We start from the raw sequence: 23,223 nt of genomic DNA on the forward strand, positions 1-23,223 counted from the left end.
CTTTTTTAATAGAGTGAAAAGAGCATCACATATATAATTTAGCATTTTTCTACTAAACATTACAGAGAATTTTTTGCATGCTGTTGTTAACACCTTCATAGCCGTTTCCTTTATGCCCACATGAATGATAGATATTAGTTTGTTTCTACTTTCCTGTTGTGGCAAAAATAAACATTTCTGTTTCATAAATGGTAAAGTTAATGTAAATATTCCAGGTTTGCCTAGAAAGCGGTATCATGATACCATAAACAAGATCATGATATTACTTTAAAAAATCTTATCATTATATGACAAATCCACAGCCAACATCATACTCAATGGTGAAAACCTGAAACCATTTCCTCTAAAATCACGAACAAGACAAGGATGCCCACTCTCACCACTATTATTCAACATAGTTTTGGAAGTTTTAGCCACAGCAATCAGAGAAGAAAAAGAAATAAAAGGAATCCAAATCAGAAAAGAAGAAGTAAAACTGTCACTGTTTGCAGATGACATGATACTATACATAAAGAATCCTAAAGATGCTACCAGAAAACTAGTAGAGCTAATCAATGAATATGGTAAAGTAGTGGGATACAAAATTCCTGCACAGAAATATCTTCCATTCCTATATACTAATGATGAAAAATCTGAAAGAGAAATTAAGGAGAAACTCCCATTTACCACTGCAGCAAAAAGAATAAAACTAGGAATAAACCTAGGGTTATTCCTACCTAAGGAGTAAACTTAGGAATAAACCTACTTAAGGAGACAAAAGACCTGTATGCAGAAAACTATAAGACACTGATGAAAGAAATTAAAGACAATACAAACAGATGGAGAGATACACCATGCTTTTGGATTGGAAGAATCGACACTGTGAAAATGACTATACTACCCAAAGCAATCTACAGAGTCAATGCAATCCCTATCAAACTACCAATGGCATTTTTCACATAACTAGAAGAAAAAATTTCACAATTTGTATGGAAACACAAAAGACCCCGAATAGCCAAAGCAATCTTGAGTAAGAAAAATGGAGCTGGAGGAATCAGGCTCCCTGACTTCAGACTATACTACAAAGCTACAGTCATCAAGACAGTATGGTACTGGCACAAAAACAGAAATATAGATCAATGGAACAGGATAGAAAGCCCAGAGATAAACCCACGCACATATGGTCACCTTATCTTTGATAAAGGAGGCGACAATGGAGAAAAGACAGCCTCTTCAATAAGTGGTGCTGGGAAAACTGGACAGCTACATGTAAAAGAATGAAATTAGAACACTCTTTAACACCATATACAAAAATAAACTCAAAATGGATTAAACACGTAAACGTAAGGCCAGACACTATAAAACTCTTAGAGGAAAACATAGGCAGAGCACTCTATGACATAAATCACAGCAAGATCCTTTTTGACCCACCTCCTAGAGAAATGGAAATAAAAATAAGCAAATGGGACCTAATGAAACTTAAAAGCTTTTGCACAGCAAAGGAAACCATAAACAAGATGAAAAGACAACTCTCCAAATGGGGGGAAATATTTGCAAATGAAGCAACTGACAAAGGATTAATCTCCAAAATATACAAACAACCCAATCCAAAAATGGACAGAAGACCTAAATAGACATTTCTCCAAAGAAGATATACAGATTGCCAACAAACACATGAAAGGATGCTCAATATCACTAATCATCAGAGAAATGCAAAGCAAAACTACAATGAGGTATCACCTCACACTGGTCAGAATGGCCATCATCAAAAAATCTACAAACAATAAATGCTGGAGAGGGTGTGGAGAAAAGGGAAACCTTTTGCACTGTTGATGGGAATGTAAATTGATACAGCCACTATGGAGAACGGTATGGAGGTTCCTGAAAAAGTAGAACTACCATACGACCCAGCAATCCCCCTACTGGGCATATACCCCGAGAAAACCTTAATTCAAAAAGAGTCATGTACCACACTGTTCACTGCAGCTCTATTTACAATAGCCAGGACATGGCAGCAACCTAAGTGTCCATTGACAGATGAGTGGATAAAGAAGATGTGGCACATATATACAATGGAATATTCCTCAGCCATAAAAAGCAACGAAACTGAGTTATTTGTAGTGAGGTGAATGGACCTAGAGTCTGTCATATAGAGTGAAGTAAGTCAGAAAGAGAAAAACAAATGCTGTATGCTAGCCCATATATATGGAATCTAAAAAAAAAAAAGGTTTTGATGAACCTAGGGGCAGGACAGGAATAAAAACACAGACATAGAGAATGGACTTGAGGCCACAGGGAGGGGGAAGGGTAAGCTGGGATGAAGTGAGAGAGTGGTATGGACATATATACACTACCAAACGTAAAATAGATAGCTAGTGGGAAGCAGCCGCATAGCACAGGGAGGTCAGCTCGGTGCTTTGTGACCACCTAGAGGGGTGGGATAGGGAGGGTGGGAGGGAGACGCAAGAGCGAGGGGATATGGGGATATATGTATACATATAGCTGATTCACTTTGTTATACAGCAGAAACTAACACAACTTTGTAAAGCAGTTATACTCTAATAAAGATGTTACAAAAAATCCCATCATTACAAAAAATTTAATATAGTGCAGCAAAAAAGTATCATAAAAATACTTACCCTTACCAGCTATATAGGTCAGCAAAGAAATGAAAAACATATTTAAACATTTAAATAAATGTTTAGAAACGTTTATTTCGAGTCATTTTAATTTCATGTTATTTTCTCAGTTTCCACTAATGACTCTAAAAGTTGTTCTTCCGAGAGATGATCAAGAAAGAGAAAAAGAAATAATACAGAAGCCAAGGAAGGGAGGAAAATACTAAAGGGAAAACTACTCTCTGGAGCAGTCAAGTCGCATCTCTGATGAAGGTCATGGTCAGTAGCTCATTTGGATGAGGTAGAAACAGATTTTTCTTTCTTCTTTCCTTTTCTTTCTCTCTCTTTTTTTTTTTTTTCTTTTTTAAAGAAAGGTAAAACAGCATGGTCTGCTCTGACAGAAAACTTTACTAAGAGCCTGGAATACAAGAAAGCTCTTAACGCGACTGGAACAGTTTGGCTTTTTAGAACAAATTTAGCTTTTTTAAAACAAGTTTATCAAGGGGCTAGAAAATTCAGTTCCACTTAGCCTGATCAACACTGCCTTGACAACACATTGTTATCTAATAGAAAGGTTTTGCTAGAAAGAAATTATACGGCTATCTGAATAAACTGATTATTAGATCCTTTACTCAGTAATTCTGTATCATGTAGTCATGATATCAATGTTCTAGACCAGTGGTTCCTGTCCACTTTTCTTGCCATTGTGTGTAAGATGGTTGATATCCTTTATGGTACCAGCACACTCCTTGGGTATTCCTTGCACACAAGATGTAAAGAAAAAATACTGGAACACAAGTGAATGAGGGAAACATTTTCACAAAAATAATTTTCAAGTCACCGTAACTCGGCAGTTCTCCAATGGGGGTAAACCTTCTCCACCTTTTCCCCTGTCCCCTGGAACATTTGACAATGTCTAGAGATATTTTTGGTCGTTAGACCTGGGGGGGGGGCAGTGCGATCAGGTGCTACAGAGAGCTAGTGGGTAGGAGACAGGGATGATGCTAAACATCCTATAATACACAGGACAGCCCTCCCCGCAACCCCTGAAACAAAGAATTATCTGGCCCAAAAGGATAGTCTTGCTGAGATTGAGAAACACTGCTCTAACGAAGAAAACAATCACTCTGCTTCTGATTAAGACAGTGTCATTAAAAACAGATTAAACTTCCTACCTGAAACAACTAAAAATTCATGTAAAAATATTTTTTAAAATGTTCTCAAAATTTTGGACATCGTGCAACATAGGAGAGTGATTCCTAAGAGGTGGGGAAACAAATGACATGAGCCTTTTAGTTGCCCCAGGTTAATGCCAGGAGAAACTTTCAAAGCTGTGGCTCAGGGAAGGAGAACCCAGAGAGAGCCAGTGGTCTCCCTGAGTTGAAAAGATGGAGTTGACAGTTCAGGAAGGCCAAGGCTGCTGGAGTTTGCAGGAAAGACTATTGTTCCCTCTCGCTGCCCCATTTCGTATTCAAATGAATACTGACCACCTCACGCAAGGGAGGCAACAATATGAAGATGGGGAAAGAACCACCCTAAAGGATTAGACGGGCCAATGCCCCAGATTCACACAGAGCCTGGAGCAGTGCCTGTTCCCAACAGCCAGAAAATAAAACCTCAAATTTCACTGGTCAGCAGTTGGGGTCTTTAAGAATAGTCTTGGTCCAGAACTGGGGACAATTAACCAAAACCACACCAAGGCTGGGCTTCCCTTGTGGCGCAGTGGTTGAGAGTCAGGCGGCACGGGTTCGTGCCCCGGTCCAGGAAGATCCTACATGCCGTGGAGTGGCTGGGCCCGTGAGCCATGGCCGCTGAGCCTGCGCGTCCGGAGCCTGTGCTCCGCAACGCGAGAGGCCACAACAGTGAGAGGCCCGCGTACCGAAAAAAAAAAAAAACCTACACCAAGGCACATTATAATCAAATTGCTCAAAACCAGTGGTTAAGAGAAAATCTTTAAAGCAGCTTGAGAAAAAATCCACATTATATACAGAGGAAGAAACAAAAATGATAGCACATTTCTCATCAGGAGAAAAAAAAGCAAGTTAGCAGAGAGTGGAGCAAAGTCTTTAAAGTACTGAAAAGAAGCATCTTTCCAAGTGAAGGTAAAATAATGACATTTTCATATAGAAAAAAGCTGAAAGCACTACAGAAAAGTCAAAGGAAGTCCTTTCAGAAGTGAACTATCTCTATAAGAGAATACAGAGTGCTAGGAATGGTAACCACACGGTTGAGTATACAACATTTTCTCTTATTATTTAAATTTCTTTAAAAGGTAATTGACTGTTTAAGGCATAATAATAATATCAATGTATTGTGGGGTTTACAACATCTGTAGAAGTAAAATGTATGACCAGAATTGTGCAGGGGCCAGGAAGGGAGATACGGAAGTATACAATTGTGAGATGCATAGACTACGTATGAAGCACCAGCATCACTTGAAGATGGATCGGGATGAGTTTAAAGGTGTACACTTCGAAGCCTAAAGCATGTAGGAATCTGGAGGTGAGCTCATATTCCATCTTTATTTGGCCTAAAGTACCTTTGTTTAAGATGTCTAAATGTAATACTATCGGGTGTCTAAAAAAGAACAGAAAATAGTTATTTGCTGCATGAAAAGTATGAGAGGAGAGAAGAAAATAATGAGAGAAGAAAATAATGAATGTCAAAATGCTGCTCCCTGGAGAAGAATCTTGAGAGTGGAAGGGTGTTGAATGAAAAGTTCCAATTTGAGCTTACAGTTAAAGACAAACTGATTTATTATATTACAGAAGGCACCAGAGAAGTTTTGAAAAGGAGTATAACAAGTGAAAACATTTGGTTTAATGATTATTAAAGCTACATTTGAAAATGTTTCTATCATTATTACATAATTTGTTATTAATTACTTGTAAATTAAAATGAAAAATTTAGTTCTTAATGATTTACATTAGCATCGAGAAAATGGCATGAATATAAAGGTATCTAGAAAAAGAAAGTTGCCTTGATGACTTTTTCTTCCGACCTACAACAGAAAGTAGGCCTATTATCCTTTTGGTTTGTTAGGAACAACTCTAGAAGGTTACGGTCCATCATTGTGGTATTCTGGAATCTTAATGCCAGTTTGGATTTTGCAATACTTTTCCCATTTCAATAGAACACGTACGTTAAAATTACAGTAAGTTAAAATCAATTTTCTTTTATGCTCTTGAGATTCCCAGAGACATCCCAGTGCTTGGCAAATTCATGACTGGAAATCATAGGCACCATTTATTCCAGGTTTGTCTGAAAAATTAGATAACTGATTCTATAACTACTAAAATGAACTATTCTTATTCAATTAGGAATCAGTTAATGATGTAAACTATAATACTGAACAAATTTGACTCAGGCAATTTTGTATCTTATTAAGGTTATTAATTGATAATCAAATTATTTTTTAACCAAACTTACAAAGTTGAGCATCTGCATGGAGAGTTCCTCCTTTAGGATTCAGCTTCTGGGCCTGAACTGCAGGAATGGGTTTGTATGATTGACCTGTGGCCCTATACATGGCCTGAACCCACAATATTCTATCCTGTTCATCCTCACTTGCAAATATTACAGTGTCTCCTTCTTTAACAGCATTGAAGAACATCTGACCACCCTGAAGGCCTGTGGAGGAAAAAAAAAGATATTGTTTAAAATGTACACAATTGGCAGATTTTGAGCTCAATGCCTTGAATCATTTTCAGTTGAGGATCAAATCCAGAATCCAAGAATTGAAGGAAAACAATAAGGCGATGCTATACACTTCCATATCACTTTGGAAATTAAAATTAGCTTAGGGAACCGTTCATAACAAAGCAGCACTCTGCAAGACATACAAACGTACCCCAAAGGGATGCATAGCAAAGTCTGATATTCCATGCCAGAGAAGAACGTCATTATCTGCCGGCACATTCCTCATTCTATATGCAGGAGATATATATGACCAGTTTAGCAGTAAAAAAAAATACAGGCAAGACAAAAATGATACGTTGCATGGAATTTTACTTTTGCAAAATTCTTTCACAGAGAAGATATTTTGCATTTTAAGTGATCGGTGAATGTGATCACGGACTTCTATTTTTAATCTATAATAATTTCTTAATCTATTCATTAGTATCTCTATATTTCTTAACCTCACTTTATTAATTTCATTAATCTCCATATATTCATTCATTCACTTATTCATTCACTCACTCATCTCAAGCACTGAGTGTCCAGTACTATACACAGCATTAATATATTAGGAGGGAGGGAGAGAAGTACAAGAATATGATGCTGGGGAGAAAATTAGCAGTATATAATATACAGTTATTCATTAGCTATTTCTTTCCCTATTTCTGTCTCTTGTACCTTTTGCTTTTCAGTAAAGAAGTTTCTGAAAGCACTGCTGATATTTCTCATATAATTTCCCCGTTACAGTAACTTTCACATATTTCATCCTTGTACTGAGATAACAGAGATAATGAGTTATGGCTAAAACTAAGTAGCCTCATAAAGATATAATTCAAATCCTATCAAATCTTGTCTAGGTATATAAATGGAATATGTACCATTCACTGAATGGAGTTTGAAATGGAGAATAGACACAGGATATTTATGACAACTTCATGAATACATGAGAGGCAGGGAAAGTGATTCAACTAAGAATTACCTGGGTGGGGATCTGTGTAATCCACAGTGTATCCTTCAAGCTGCATTAATTCTTGTGGTTCAGACTTTTTTTCTCTATAACTGCACATAGCAAAGGTGTATTGGCTAACCTGCATGAGAAAAAAAGTTTACATATTGGTTACATTAATTTTTTTTTTTTTTGCGGCACGCGGGCCTCTCACTGCTGTGGCCTCTCCCGTTGCGGAGCACAGGCTCCGGACGCACAGGCTCGGTGGCCATGGCTCATGGGCCTAGCCGCTCTGCGGCATGTGGGATCTTCCCGGACCGGGGCACGAACCCGTGTCCCCTGCATCGGCAGGCGGACTCTCAACCACTGCGCCACCGGGGAAGCCCCTACATTAAATTTATCTTCTAGGTTTTTCTTTATCAGAAGACTCTTTGACCAAAAAAACCCCCAAACATATGATCTGCATATAAATTATTAAATGTTCACATTTTTTATACCTTGCTCAGAGATTAAGCACCTTTCATTTATCAGCTTGCAGTTAGGCCTTTCATGCCTATGACCCAGCATTTCCCAGTTTGATGACCTGCTGGCCAAGATTCCATGAGCTATTTATTAACAGAAGAGCCATAAAAAAAAATAGTTGTGTTAAAAATAAGTTTGGGACCATAAAACTTCTAGAGGGAGACATAAGCAGAACACTCTGACATAAACTGCAGCAATATTTTTTTTGATCTGTTTCCTAAAGCAAAGGAAATAAAAGCAAAAATAAACAAATGGGCCTTAATTAAACATAAGCTTTTGCACAGCAAAGGAAACCATCTACAAAATGAAAAGACAACCTACTGAATAGGAGAAAATATTTGCAAATGATATGACCGATAAGGGATTAATATCCAACATAAAAACAGCTCATACAACTCCATATCAAGAAAACCAAACCGCCTGATTAAAAAAGTGGGGAGAACACTTGAATAGACATTTTTCCAAAGAGGACATGCAGAGAGCCAACAGGCACGTGACAAGATGCTCAACATCGTTAATCATTAGGGAACTGTAAATCAAAACCTCAGTGAGGTATCACTTCACACCTGTCAGAATGGCTATCTTCAAAAAGACCACAAACAAAAATGTTGGAGAGGATGCGGAGAAAACGGAACCCTTGTGCACTGGTGGTGGGAATGTAAATTGGTGCAGCCACTGTGGAGAACAGTATGGAGGTTCCTCAAAAAACTAAAAATAGAACAACCATATGACCCAGCAATTCTACTCCTGGGTATATATCTGAAACCCCCCCCCCAACAAAAACCCACTAATTCAAAAAGATACATGCACCCCAATGCTCCTAGCAGCATTATTCACAATTGTCAAGGTATGGAAGCAACCTAAGTGTCCAAAACGAGATGAACAGACAAGGAAGATGTGGTTTATATACACAATAGAATACTACTCAGCCATAAAAAAGAATGAAAATTTGCCATTTGCAGCAATATGGATGGACTTGGAGGGCATTATGCTAAGTGAAATAAGGCAGAGAAAGACAAACACTGTATGATATAATTTACAGGTGGAATCTAAAAAATACAACAAACTAATGAATATAACAAAAAAAAGCAGCTGTCTCACAGATACAGAGAACAAACTAGTGGTTACCAGTGAGAAGAAAGAAGGAGGGAGGGGGAGGAGATTAAGAGGTACAAACTACTATGCTTAAAATAAGCTACAAGGTTATATTGTATAACACAGGAAGATAGTCAATATTTTATAATAACTATAAATGGAGTATAACCTTTAAAAACTGTAAATCACTATATTGTACACCTGTAACTTACATAATATTGTACATCAACTACACTTCAATTAAAAAAAAGTTTGGGAATCATCAGGTTAAATAAAGACAAACAGGCTTCTTTTACTGCAGGTTCTTTACGGCCTTTAATATGCTAATACACATTGTGAATCTCCAAGAATGAGACATATTATGAGCATTCTCAAACATATAATCATGGAACCACATTTTCAAGCACACGTATTTCAAGACTTAACCAAAGTAAGAAAGATCTTAATAAGTGTTGGAAATTTATTGGGCCACATAGCCAACCCCACAGGAAGGTCCAGGGTGGAGTTAAGGTTTTAGGCAGCCAGGGACTCAACATGGCCAAGGTCTGCTGTCTCTCTGCTTTGCTTCTCTTGAGGAACTGGCTTCATGTTCTTACCCTGAAGTCTCACCGGGCTAGAACCATAGCTGCCAACAGCTCCGCAGCCACCTCTGATTGCCTCAGCTTAGGTGTAAGGCCGTATGTGGACCATTCACTGTGGCCAAGGGGCAAAAGTACCACTGTTAGCCCAGTCCGGGTCTGTGGCAAAGACTACTGAATGCTACAGTGGGCAGGCTCTTAGAAGTTCCCCCAAAGCAGTGGGGGGGAGGTGCTGCTCCGAGCAGGAGAAAAAGATGTCTGGTGGATTGATACCTAATTGCAAAATTTCCTACAACACAGGTTTCCAGGGAAGACACTTTGCTTAGAGTTCCCTTTCCCACTTCCGAACAGAAATTAAAACTACGGAAACATAAGCACACCTTTCAGTAGATGAAGATTACTTAAAGAGGACTGAAAAAGGAACTAATTAGGAAAGAAAAAAAATAGATTACATGAACCAACACTAAAATTAAGAACGTCTCCTCATTAAAGGATACCCTGAAGAAAGTAAAAAGGTGTATGCAAAGTATATATTCAACAAAGAACTAATATCAATGTGGGGTGATTTGTAGATAAGAGCAAAAACTGAGGTTACTTGGAGAAGAGGAAATTCTGCCTCAAGACTGCAGCATTGACTCCTGCCTGAGTTTCTAGCCTGCTGGCCTTTCTGGAGAACCCTGACTGATACCAAAAGACTTATGATGGATTATGAACACTTGATCCAGCCAATTTCCTTCCAGGAACTTACCCAAGGAAACAAATGGACAAATACTCAAAGATGCATGTGCAGTGTGGAAAAACCAACAGTGGTTTGATTAAATACATTATGGTATAACCCCACAGGAGCAGAATGCCATACAGCCACTGAAAGAAATATGACGGTTTTTTTTTTTTCTGGACATGAAACTATTTCTAAGATATAACATGAAGAGCGGATTTAAAAAATGTAGAGTGTGCTTTTTTTGGTAAACACTCTATATACACATGAATAGAAGGATGTATACTGAAACTATAAATAGTGATTATTATTAGATAGTACAATTATAGGTCACTTAAAGTTACTTTTTCAGTGTTTAAAGTTTTTTTCCAAAGAATATTAATTACTTTATAATGAGACTTTTTCTATTTTGGGAAAAAAAACCAAAGCTTTGTTTGGGAACAGCGAGTCCAATAACTTGAGACACTTGCAGTTCTTACTACTCTTAGACTTCCTTTTCTTTTTGCTTTCCGTATCTTATAGATGGCCAATGAATTCACTTTCTCACCTGCATATGCCTAAGGCTTACAGATGAAACCCACTGGCTCCCATCGGAGCTTCAGTTTCTTTGTGTAAAAAGGTATGACTGTGGGTGTTTCTTTAGGGGGTGTTGGTAAGTGGTAAACTGTAACATTATACTTCCATTATTTATTCTGAAAAGCAACTCACTCTCTTACTTAACTTAGTCCAAAATCCCACCATTCTTCCATAAAGTGATTTAACATAGTGTTAGCTTAAAAATATTATGAAATATTTCAAGCGTAAAAAACATGATAATATATTAACATGTATATACCCCCCATTCAGCTTTGTTCAATCATAACTTCTTGTATATATATATATATACATATATATATATATATATATATATATATATGCTTTAAGCCCCCACCCCCGACCCCGGCTCCTCCGGACAGAAAAAGTTAATGCCTACATATTACACCTACTCAAACCCATTTCCTTTTCTCTCTCCCCAGAGGTAATCATTATGCTGAATTTTGTGTTTATTATTTCCACTCATGCTTTAAAACTTTTATTTTACATGTAAGTTCTTGTAGGTTCCTGGACCTAGTTCCAACCTGTGTGTGGGGAGAGGGTGAGGGGTGGTTTCTATACCACCACCAAAACAATGCTCTGGACAGCAGTTGGTTTTCCTACAACTTAACTCAATTGTGATACTATCTGCCAGGAGATAGCATCAGATTCCACAGGTGAAGGGTTCAGTCTGAAAAGCTTGCCCTCCCACTCCCCCTACTTGAGATGCCAGTTGCAAGCCTAGATTGTTTACCTGTGCTCTGGTCAACCGGTTACAGACTGGAGGTTCCCATGACCCCCTCCTGTCCTTCAGAGGCCAGTTGCAAGTCCAAGTTGTTACCTGTACTTCTGACCAAATGGCTATAGATCAGAGGTTCCCAGTATTGCCCCACACACCCCCTCGGGTTCAATTAATTTGCTAGAGAGACTGATAAAACTCAAGAAACCCATTTACTTACTAGATCACAGGCTTATTATAAAAGAATATAACTCAGGAAATGCCAGATGGAAGAGATGCATGGGGCGAGGTATGGAGAAACAGTGAGGAGTGTCCATGCTCTCTCCCAGCACTCCATTCTCCGCAGATCTCCATGTGTTCACCAACCTGGAAGCTCTCTTGAATGCCCTCCTTTTGGGTTTTTGAAGCTTCATTACATCGACATGATTGATTAAATCACTGATCACTGGAGATTTATTCAACCACCAACCCCTCTCCCTGCCCCAGAGGTCAGGGTGGGTGGGACTGAAAGTTCCAGCCCTCTAATCCTGTGGTTGTTTCTCCTGACAACCAGCCTAAGGTGCTTCCCAAAGTCACTGCATCAACATAACACCTTTATCACTCTCATTACTTAGGAAACTCTCAGGGTTTTAGAAGCTCTGTGTTAGAATGGGGATGATGGCCAAATATCTATTTCTTTTGCTTTTAACTCTCCTAAGTGTAGAAAACTGAGTGCTTTGCTTCTATCACCAGCTCCCATCGTATAAAGCAGTGCTCATTATATGCTAATTCTACCTTATTTTAGTAATAAATAAGGTAATAATTATACTTAAGTATACTACGTATACTTAATACTTGGTATTAAGTAATACGAAATATTACTGTACTAACACTATTATTAATATACTAATATTAACATTTAGTCAGAAAATATTCATTATCAAATATGTTATCTAGTCAATATTTATTTGCCCTTGTCTTTTTCTTTTTTTAATTTTTATTTATTTATTTTGGCTGCGTTGGGTCTTCGTTGCTGTCTGTGGGCTTTCTCTAGTTGCGGCGAGCAGGGGCTACTCTTGTTGCGGAGCACGGGTTCTAGGCGCGTGGGCTCAGTAGTTGTGGCACACGGGCTTAGTTGCTCCGCGGCGTGTGGGATCTTCCTGGACCAGGGAAGAAATCTGTGTCCCCTGCATTGGCAGGCAGATTCTTATCCACTGCTCCACTAGGGAGGCCCTCGTCCTTGTCTTTACCCATATTTTTTTTGTGACCATTATTTCTTGAATTACACTCCATCATTCTGAGTTCAATTTCCTTCTTCCTTCCTTTTAGCAAAAGCTGAGTCAGTTTTTCTTTTTCTTTTCTTTTTTTTTTTTTTTCTTTTTTTTGCGGGCCTCTCACTGCCGTGGTCTCTCCCGTTGCGGAGCACAGGCTCCGGACGCGCAGGCTCAGCGGCCATGGCTCACGGGCCAAGCCGCTCCGCGGCATGTGGGATCTTCCCGGACCGGGGCACGAACCCGTGTCCCCTGCAGCGGCAGGCGGACTCTCAACCACTGCGCCACCAGGGAAGCCCTCTTTTTCTTTTAAAATGTCTTTAATTCTCCCTTACTTATTAATGATGGTTTAGTTGGTTATATATAGTATTTTAGGCTAGTAATCTTTCAGCACTTTGAAGATACTACCCCATTGTCAGAAGGCTTATATATCTAAGTTGAAAAGTCTGATGGAAATCCAGTTGTGGTTCCCTTGTAGTTAATCTGCCTTTTCTCTCTGGTTTCTCTTAAATGTTCTCTTTATCTCTGTTGCCCTGCAGTTGCGCTGCAAAATTTCTACTTTTATATTTATCGTAGTTAGTACTTGTTGTATTTCTTATATCTGATAATGCATGACTTGTATCAATTTTAGAATCTTGTTCAGTATTTTTTCAAAGGTTGAATCTGTCCCATTTTTCCTGTATACTGCCTTTTCTTCCAATTCTATCAGAAGTATCTTGAAACTGTAGATTCTTTCCTCCACATCTTTTAACCTCTTTACATGTTTCATGTTTCTGCATTTCTGTATGCTGAATTCTGAGTTATTTCTTCAGATTATAACGAATACGCTATCATTAATTACATCACTAACTTTCTCTTCAGATGTGTCTAACCTACTGTTTAACATGTCCAATAAGGGTGTAATTTCAATGACTGCTTTACATTTTTAGTTAGTAGTTGTGCATAGTCCCTTTCCAAACCTGCTTGTTTATTATTTCATAGTGTTACGTTCTTTTCTGTTGTTGTTTTGTTCTTTTCTTATACTTCTGAACCCACTTATAAATTTCAATGCCTTAAATACAATTATTTTATAGTTTATATATGTGATATTTCTATTACTGAAATTCTTGGGGGTGCAAATAGTTTATTATTCTATAATTTTAAATTACGAGCTCATATCCAGCACAGTTTTATCCGTAGATCTCTTATAAAGCCTAGGTTAAGGGATCATTTCTCTAAAAAAAAAATTTTTTTTAATGCCAGATGCCTCAGATGTATCACCAATCCAGAAGTTTTTTTTTTATGTTAATTTCTTAACTTGGATGTTTCCCTTATATTTGGAGAAATAAATTAGAACTTCAAAACTTTCTGAGTCAAGGCTCAGTTACATTCTCAGGCATCTATTTTACTCCACATTCCAAACCTAAGGCCAAAAAGAAATTTACCAGCCTGAGGGCAGGCTTCTTCTAGTCTACCATTTCCCTGAAATCTAACTCTTTTAAGTTCTTTAGGAGAAAGTCTCTGTTCCAAATTCCCACTTTGAGAATGCCTCAGGGTATGTTTTCTTTCTCTTGGAGTGAACAGTAAAATCCCTAGCCCCTGACAGACCAACATCAATATCCCTTGTCCCATACCCCAGCCCCAGGACAGCCACAACGTCAACTCACAAGCTTCACTATTTGGTCCCTGAGGTTTTCCTTTCTTCTTACAGTTACGTATGTAAAAAGATGTGTATTATATCATATTTCTAGATGTTTGCCATAAAATAATTCTTAGTATTATTTTTATGACTAGCCAACACCACCAGTTTAAACCCTTTGGCTAACTTTCGATTCTAATTTTGTTTTATGGAGTTTCTGAATAGTAGGTCTAAGTTTTATATGCATGAGAGAGACTATACGTGTCTTTTTCACCACATTCCAGGAAAAAAAAAATCTATGATGGATAGTATATAAAACCAAACATATGTTCAAATTTGTCTTATAATTAAAACATAATTATTAGACACCAGAGACTATTCCAAAGTCGTCATTTTGTGATTATTAACAAAACAGAAATATTTATTAAGCAAATCATTCATGTTTTCCATTTCATTCTTTTGGAGAGTCTTCAAAACCTGACTAAAAGAAAGTCTCCTGACAAATCACCACAGGAACGATCTGGAACCCGCTGGGAGAGAGGTCTGCCTTCCTTGCGAGGGTTAGCAACAATCTCCAGTAATTACCAGCTGGAGTACCAGCAACCACTGCATCTGCTACTCCAGACAGGCTATCCGGCAAGACTCGCCCACTTCTATGCATTTCTTCACCTGAACTGCCGAGCAGGAAAATATCACCTTCGCCTTTAAAATCCCACTTTCCATGTATTTCTTTATCTAGTAAAACCCTACTCCCCCTTCCAAGACCCTGACAAACGTGTCCCCTTTACCTTTCTAACTGCATTTCCTGTGTGTTGTTCCCTGTTTTTGCCTCACTGGCTCCTACACTGTCTGGCATATAGTCCCTGCCTTTTAATTTCTCCACGAAATCCAACTTATTTCAGTTCGATAAATATTCTATGAAGCCACATTTGAAAATGTATTCTATCTGAAAGTACAAATCACATACTTACCTTGTTAAAAAAAAATAATACTAATAATCCAGCAGCCCAAATTACCCAACGTGTACTTAAATGGATCCTCCACTACTTGGCACACAAATGATATTTGATTTTTTGAATGTCGAACACTCCACTTAAAATGTTCAGGAAATAATAAACATGAGGCCAAATTCATTCCTTCATCTAAAGAGCCTGTCCTGAGTACCCATTATGTGATGGGCACACCTGTGAGGGCCACGGGGACCCAGATCGTACTCCTTCAGGATACACAGCTGTGATGTGACCACAGTCATAAAGCCATCAAAATGCTAAGAAAATGCAGGAAAAACAAAGTGAAACAACAGATAATATAGCAAAAAATAATATGGGAAACAACTAGTTAGGGAGTGACTATTCATATTAAAAAGAAATTCTTAACCTTCTCAAAAATAAATGGTTCATAAAAGTAAAGAGATCTGTCTATATTTTATGTATTTCTACTTAGAGAAAAAAACAAGGCCAAAATAATGAAATGTACTGTAAACTGAAAGCTGATCAGAAAAAAACAGTAAGCAGTTTTAAAATTGTAGTGGAACATCATAAAATGTATAATTTCATTCAAAATCCCAGATCTTACATATATCAGATACACATTATATAATAATACATGGGATTGTACTTCTCAACATTATAGATTTACTTTTTTTTTTAAATTAATTAATTAATTTTTTGGCTGAGTTGGGACTTCGTTGCTGTGCGTGGGCTTCAGTAGTTGTGGCATGCAGGCTTAGTAGTTGTGGCGCATGGGCTTAGTTGCTCTGCAGCACATGGGATCTTCCCGGACCAGGGCTCAAACCCGTGACCCCTGCATTGGCAGGCGGATTCTTAACCACTGCACCACCAGGGTGCAACACTTTTTGATAGTATTGTCCTAACATTCTACAAGGTATTTACTTAATCAGTAAAAATTCACCAATGGAATAAAACATTGTTACATTTGCTAGAATTACAGATTTCAATCATGTGGTGAGGATTTTTAATACTTTGGAAACTAGAGGCTGTGATACCTAGAGGACTCAAGTCTCACTAAGTGACAAATAGTTACTCTCAGAGCTAAACGTCACTGAAAAGAAAACATATGATTATCCTCTGAAATATACTGGTATTGAGGGATGAGGGTTATGGATCCCCGAGGTTGTGACCTCAACTTGAGAGTTCACGGATGTGGAAACTGACTTTCCTGAGGTCACCCAGAAGGAGATGGTCATCTTGAGTGTAGAACACAAGTCTCCTCAATCCAGTAAGTACTCCTTACGATATACCACATTCTAATTCACATTCTGAAACTTAAAAACTGTATTCCCAAATAACAAGCCAATTGCCCCTTAATTTCTGGCAAAGTTACTATTTAAGAGATCTATAAGAGATTTAGTTAGGTATCTGTAAGAAACTATAATCAAAGACTACTAAGGGTAGGGGAGAGAAAGAAAAGTGAGTTGAACAGCAAGCAAGTTGAGGCATTTCTCTCAGGTACATATTCAATAAATCACCATCATTTGTTTTATAGTACTGTTAACTATATCTTTAAACAATATAAAATTATAATCCTTTCATATATTTAATACTTCTCTTGAATTTTAATTGGTCTGAATTTAATACTGTCATCCTACTTTCTCTGTGTTTTGGCCTTTTGTTTGTGGTATATCTCACATAGGGATTTTGGTTTTTATCCCACTCCGAGAATGTTACTAGGTCCATTTAACTCATTTATACTAAAAATTCATATATATACGTATATATCGCTGTCTTCTGTAATATGGCTACTACAATTTCCTTGGCATCCTATTTTTAATCTATACTAGTTACTTTAAAAGTTTTCAAAGACATCATTGACCCTATCTTTTCTCTATTTATTGAAAGACAAATCATTTTTTACTGTGTCTTATAGAACTTGAAAAATGTAGCTTATTTTTATCGCTCCATTCATTAACTTTCACAAAATCTGGAGTTTAGTTTTCACATATTGTTATTATTCCTTAATTACTTCATATACCTATAACGTATTTTAGGAATCATCTTTCACGTTTTTGAGTCAAAATATTTTATAACAGTAATTTAGATTTAGCTATTTCTTATCATTATGCTCTTTAATTCTTTTATATTTTAAGTTTGATATTTCTGAGATACCACACTCATTCACCTTTCAAATATCAGGAACTCCACTTTAAATATTTTCAGGAAGGTGAATTGTATCTTTTCTGAATCTCCACCCATACTATAATATTTTCTAGTGCTTTTATTCATGAACAACTTCTTGGATGTATATTACTTCTCAAGTCACACAATTCACCATCAAATTACATATACTGTAGATACACTCTATTTCCCATCAAATAGAGTATATCTACAGTATATCTCTGTAGATATACTCTATTAAGTTCAGTAGTTGAGTGTTAAGGAAATACGAGGCAACATACACATCTTTTTTTTTTTTTTTTTTTTTTTTGTGGTACACGGGCCTCTCATTGTTGTGGCCTCTCCCGTTGCGGAGCACAGGCTCCGGATGTGCAGGCTCAACGGCCATGGCTCACGGGCCTAGCCTATCTGCGGCATGTGGGATCTTCCCAGACCAGGGCACGAACCCGTGTCCCCTGCATCGGCAGGCGGACTCTCAACCACTGTGCCACCAGGGAAGCCCTGTACACATTTTTAACTGCAGAGAAGTGTGATAGAGTGATAAAAAAAATTTTGATGCATAATACTTATTTCCTAAGAATAAAATTCTGTTGGGGAACAGTCATAGAAATAAGAATTCAAGGAGAAAAAGCTAATAATATACAATTTGCAATGGTTACAGGTGCATATAAAATCACAACAGCATGTAAATTCTATTGAGCATTTTTACGATTAATTTAATGGTTTTATTTTAGAATCTGCATCCGTTGCAACTATTTAAATTTATGATAAAAAGTTTACAGTGATCTATAGTTGTAAAAGATTTAATTTAAGGGACATACTAGGAAAACAGTTTGAAGACTGATGTGACTGCTCCTGCCTAACTGGTCTTTTTTTAGGAAGACACATCTGGTCCTTCCTTGATACCTTTTAGAACTGTGAGAATTAGTCTTTCATTCCTTACTAGTCAGAATGGTAAGTAACGGGCTGTAGTTTCATGTACATCTACAATTTTTATTATCTTCTTCCATGTTCTTATGGGTCGTTTTTCCCGTTATTCATTCATTCATTCAACAAATACTTACTGAATAACTACAGTGTATTTTTCTAGGCCTTGAGGATACAACAATGTCCCCAGCACCAGAATCAGAAAAAAAAAATTAGAAAAATAAAATCAATCTCACATAGTGAGGTGGAGAAGACTGAATTACAAATAAACAAGGAGATACCTACAACAATTTTGGGTGGTGAATTGCTTTGAAGAAAAATAAAGCAGAGCAAAGAGTATGTCATTGAAGGGAGTCTATTTCTGATAATGTGGCCAGAAAAGGGCTCTCTGAAGACAATCGTATTTCAACATTGGAAGCATCTGAATCGGAAGTGAAGGGGGATAAGCCAGGCTTAACAAATGAGTCTGCCATTTCAAATCCAAGTCCCAGTTTCATATCCCCCTCAATTGCTTAACCTTACTCTTTCCAACTTATCTTTGACAAGACTCTGGACAAATTACTTTAAGCCCTGTATAGTTCAGTTTGATTTTCTGTAAAACAGAGACAACAATGACTCATGTTATAAAGGGCTTTGAGAGAACTGGAGATACTGACATAGAGCACCTAGCACAATGCTTGCCTGTTATGCAGTGGTCTCCCAATAAATCAAATCCAACTGTCAGGGAACCATCAACCTTCTCTCTATGTTTTTGTGTCTTCCTAGAGTCATTTCACTGTGGGTTAGAGATGCAGTTTGTTCTGCAACAGGTGTGAAGATACCTGACTGACTTGGGGATTGACCCGATTTGGGGGCTGTATGCTTCCATGCTGGGAATGACTAACGACTGTTGACTTTCACGCCTCAGCCTTCTGCTTTCCAGCCTCACTTGGTTCTCTCCCCCTTTAGCTTTCTATTTCTCCCCAGTCTCATGCGTTGTTTCTTTCCATTAAGCAGACAGTGACTATGTTACTGAAGATACCTGTTGAATGAATATGTAAATGAACAAGAAACTGAGGGAGAAGAAAAATTGGAGATGCTTTTAAATGTAGTTTTAGATATTAGTCCCTCCATTTCTAATGGACATTATCTTGAATACATATTTCAATGTATATTTAAAAAAATTATTCTCTTAAAACAATAAAGATTAATCTCTAAAGCTCTTTATATAAATCATGTTCGTGTTGTCACACATTAAACAATCCAGAATTAATATGCATAACGCACCTAAAGTGCTAAAAATGTGCTTGCTATTTAAGATCTAGCCTTAAAAACTACCCGCCAAAAGGCTACTTGTTTTTTTCAGTCAGTGTAAAACGCTTACATCAACGTTGCTCTTTTCTTTATATAACCTGAAGTACAGGTTCAGTTGCTGTTTTCTGCTTTACGTATTGTATTTCTAGCTACCTTTAAATAATACAATTATCTCTTAACATGATGGATATGTTTAAGTACCAATTTCAAAATCTTTAGAGATACCAAGAAAAAAACCCAAAGCCAAAAAAACCTCCAGCTTTAGAGAGATCGCCTACTTTTGAAAGTCATGGTAATTTAAATGGTATTAAATATGTATTATTTTGTACTTCTTTTAATATTTTGTTTACTCTAATATCTCAAAAGTCCCCTAACAGTCCTGGAGTCTATCACAGATAATTGGGCCCAGAGTTTTAATGAACAGTACAGATGGAAGAGTAACAAAATACCAACGACCAACGAAGCTGTCACTGACAGTTAGGAAATCGGACCCAGGAGACAACTGAAAAAAGTGCAGTTTGGCTTTCGAATACTCTGGCTCAGGAAGCAACTAACTACGAACACTATCCTTTTGACTCATTGGCTCCTGGTTCCGCTTCCATAAAATGACGCTGTGTTTTATGCGTTTGATTCCTCTAACGTCCCCAAGCACCTTCACTTTTGCCCATCTCTTTTGCAAGGTCATGCTAAATCACATTCCAGAGGCAAACCCTACAATGAACCTGTAGGATATATTCAAGTGAATCCTTCAGAAGAGTGTCAACACCTTGTAGCTACTGGTTTGCTCGCCAGTCTCCAGAGTGAGGGTAAACTGGAGGAGTTGCACTCTGAACGAAAAGAACTGTCAGTATCAGTTGGCACTAACAGTTAATGTATGCTGCTGAAGGATAAGCTACAGGGGCCAGGGGTTTACCATGCTCCCCATGCTTCCAGCTGAAGGCAGTCTTGCAGCCTCCACTCTGCTCCATCTTCGCATACCAGGGAGTTAGATAGAAACAGGTGGTCTGACCTATTCTGATCTAGCATTTGTTTTCATGTATAAGCTTACTTATAAGCTTATATACTATAATTGTAATGGAAAATCCATTCAGTGGAGAGACAAGAGCAATGATAAACATTCAATATCCTTAACCCAATCCACTCTTAATAACTCCATAAAGAATGGATTTGTTGAGAATTGGGGGATATAAACAGACTTTAATCTGAGGACAGCGTTAAATCAGGTTTTGGCATCATTACCTCTGATGGGGCACCTGAGTTGCCGAGGTCCCACGAGGTACCTGCATCTGGTCTGCGAAACCTCCCATTTTATTTTCAATTGCCAACCTGTTTAACACCTGTCTGTGTCCACACGTGTAACCGCTAACGGTGAGTTCTGAGACACCACAGCATTCAGGTTTGTGTGCCGTATTCCTACCGCAGGGATCATGTTAACAGCTGGCAGCTTAGCAACTGCCACCGTCTAATTTCAGTAAAGATTAAGGCTTAAAAATCCTTAGCTGGAAATGTTCTTGGCAGAGGCCAAAGGTGCTGCTAGAGTTATTTAAAAAAAAAAAAAAATCCCAGAGCTTAATTTAATCAAGGAAAATGAATATATCTTCAAGATCATGATGGATTTGAAGGAAATATATATTTACTGTCTTGACCAAATGGCATCAAAAAGATTTAGCAATCAGTGCATAAATTAGAAAGAGGAAAGGCAGTCTTTTTAAAACAATGCTCAGACCGAGTCACATATACTCTTTTACTGAACAAATATTTCGGCAGTTTCTACTCACAGTAGATTATAAGAAAGACAAGGTCCTTATTTTCATGGAGCATATATTCTAGAAAGGGTAAAGAGATAATTAAAAAATAGATATATAAGGATGACAACTTTGATTAGAGAAAAATTCTCTGAAAAAATATAAAACAGGGTAATGTGACAGGGAGTCACTGTAGATTGGGTGGGTAAAAAAGGCCTATTTAAGGTGACATTTGACCTGATACCTAAGTGGGTAGGTAGAATGAGCCAGTCACAGAGGACATATAAGCAGTAGAAAAAATGTTCAGAATTTCTTTAGATGCGTTTAGGGGTAGCCAAGCAACAACTGAGTGGAAGAAAGGTAGGGAGACTTAATTCAAAGGCATATTTGCATAGGAATCACACTTTAGAAATAAACTCATATTATCATATATTTGAGAGAGGGGGCTGGTGACTTGGAGGTGCTAAACTCCAGCTCTTGGCACCGCGATTAATCTGGGCGCAGGGCATTACAAGTCACGGTGCTGCTCAGACACAGGCAGGGACTCATCAAAGAGGAAGCTAGAGGCCACAATATGTACAATATATCGGACCTTCTCTAGGTTAGAGTCAGAGGTTATTCTAAGTGTAATGGGAAGTCATGGAGGGATTTAGACAGAAAATTGGCAAAATCTGAGTTATGCTTCAAATAGATTATTCTGGCAATGTGAAGAATAGATTGTAAAGAGAATGGTAGAAAGTAGAAGCAGAGAGAACAGCTGGGATTCTATTGTGAAAATCCATGTGAAGATAATAGTGGTTTCAACTAGAACAGGAGCAGAGAAGATGGAAAGAATTGAATGTAAGCAGGATACTGTTCTGGCTGTAGATAAAACAGTATTTTCTGACGGACATGGGGGCAATGAAAAAAGAGTCATCAAAGACGACACCAACGTTTTGGTTCAAGTATGCTCAAATATAAGTCAGTTTTTATGTTCCATATAGAGGTTTGAGAAGGAACCCAAATTAAAGGTGAGATATTAATTTATCTTACATTTACCAAGTCTTAATTATGTGGCAGGAACACTACACATGTATGTGTAAAGATATATATGCATACGAATGCACGCATATACATAAAGATATACACATACAGCATTTTAAAGTTGAGTTTTATAAAACAAAAAAATTAAGTCCATTAAAATTTAATTCAGATAAAGGATATTGTCACAATATTGCACATTCCTCATTCATAGGGCCTTTGCTCTTTCATATAGATATGAGCTAGAAAAGAAGAGAAATAGACATTTCTCTGCAATCTAAACATGAAAATAACAACGCAAAGTTTAAGGGAACACAGGGTATACGCAAAAGAGGAATTTTTGCATTTGCGATCATATCCTGATCTGTATGAGATACTCCTTACCAAATTCGGCCCTACTCGCACTCTACTTTCTTTTATAGTTTTAGCTCTTGAGACACAGGTAAATGATATTCTAGAACCATTTTGAAGAGTAAGTGCATTAGTTCGCTAATGCCCAAAGGTAAATTGTATAAATTAATATGGCCATTTTCTTGTTTTTGGTTCTTTTTTTTTTTGGCTATGGAAAACTCAATTATCACAAAGCAAAAGTTATCTTAAAAATGAAACTTAAAAAAATTCTTTTCCTCTGAGATTTTGTTCCAAATAAGCTCCACAACCAGAAGAATTTTCGAGTTTCTTTCACACGTGCATTTTGAAAGATAATACATGCAACTCGACACATAATGACCATTAACTATAAAAAAAGACAAATTCAAAAAAAAAGTTTTGGTGAGTATTTAAGCATTCA

General features: G+C 37.5%; 1 protein-coding gene across 5 annotated transcripts in view; it reads right to left on the reverse strand.

The window, feature by feature from the left end:
• The window catches only part of CADPS2 (calcium dependent secretion activator 2), a 484,769-nt gene that overhangs the window by 167,418 nt on the left and 294,128 nt on the right, over positions 1–23,223 (reverse strand). For all 5 annotated transcript variants that reach the window (XM_082846689.1, XM_082846688.1, XM_082846687.1 and 2 more), the window contains exons 10-11: positions 7,255–7,363; positions 6,027–6,227 (exon numbers count right to left, since the gene is read on the reverse strand). In XM_082846689.1, the coding sequence (XP_082702815.1) occupies positions 6,027–6,227; positions 7,255–7,363 (310 nt within the window). The remainder of the gene's footprint in view (positions 1–6,026; positions 6,228–7,254; positions 7,364–23,223) is intronic.

Source organism: Leucopleurus acutus (assembly GCF_964270905.1).
Source record: "Leucopleurus acutus genome assembly, chromosome: 9".
Classification (NCBI taxonomy): Eukaryota; Metazoa; Chordata; class Mammalia; order Artiodactyla; family Delphinidae; genus Leucopleurus; species Leucopleurus acutus.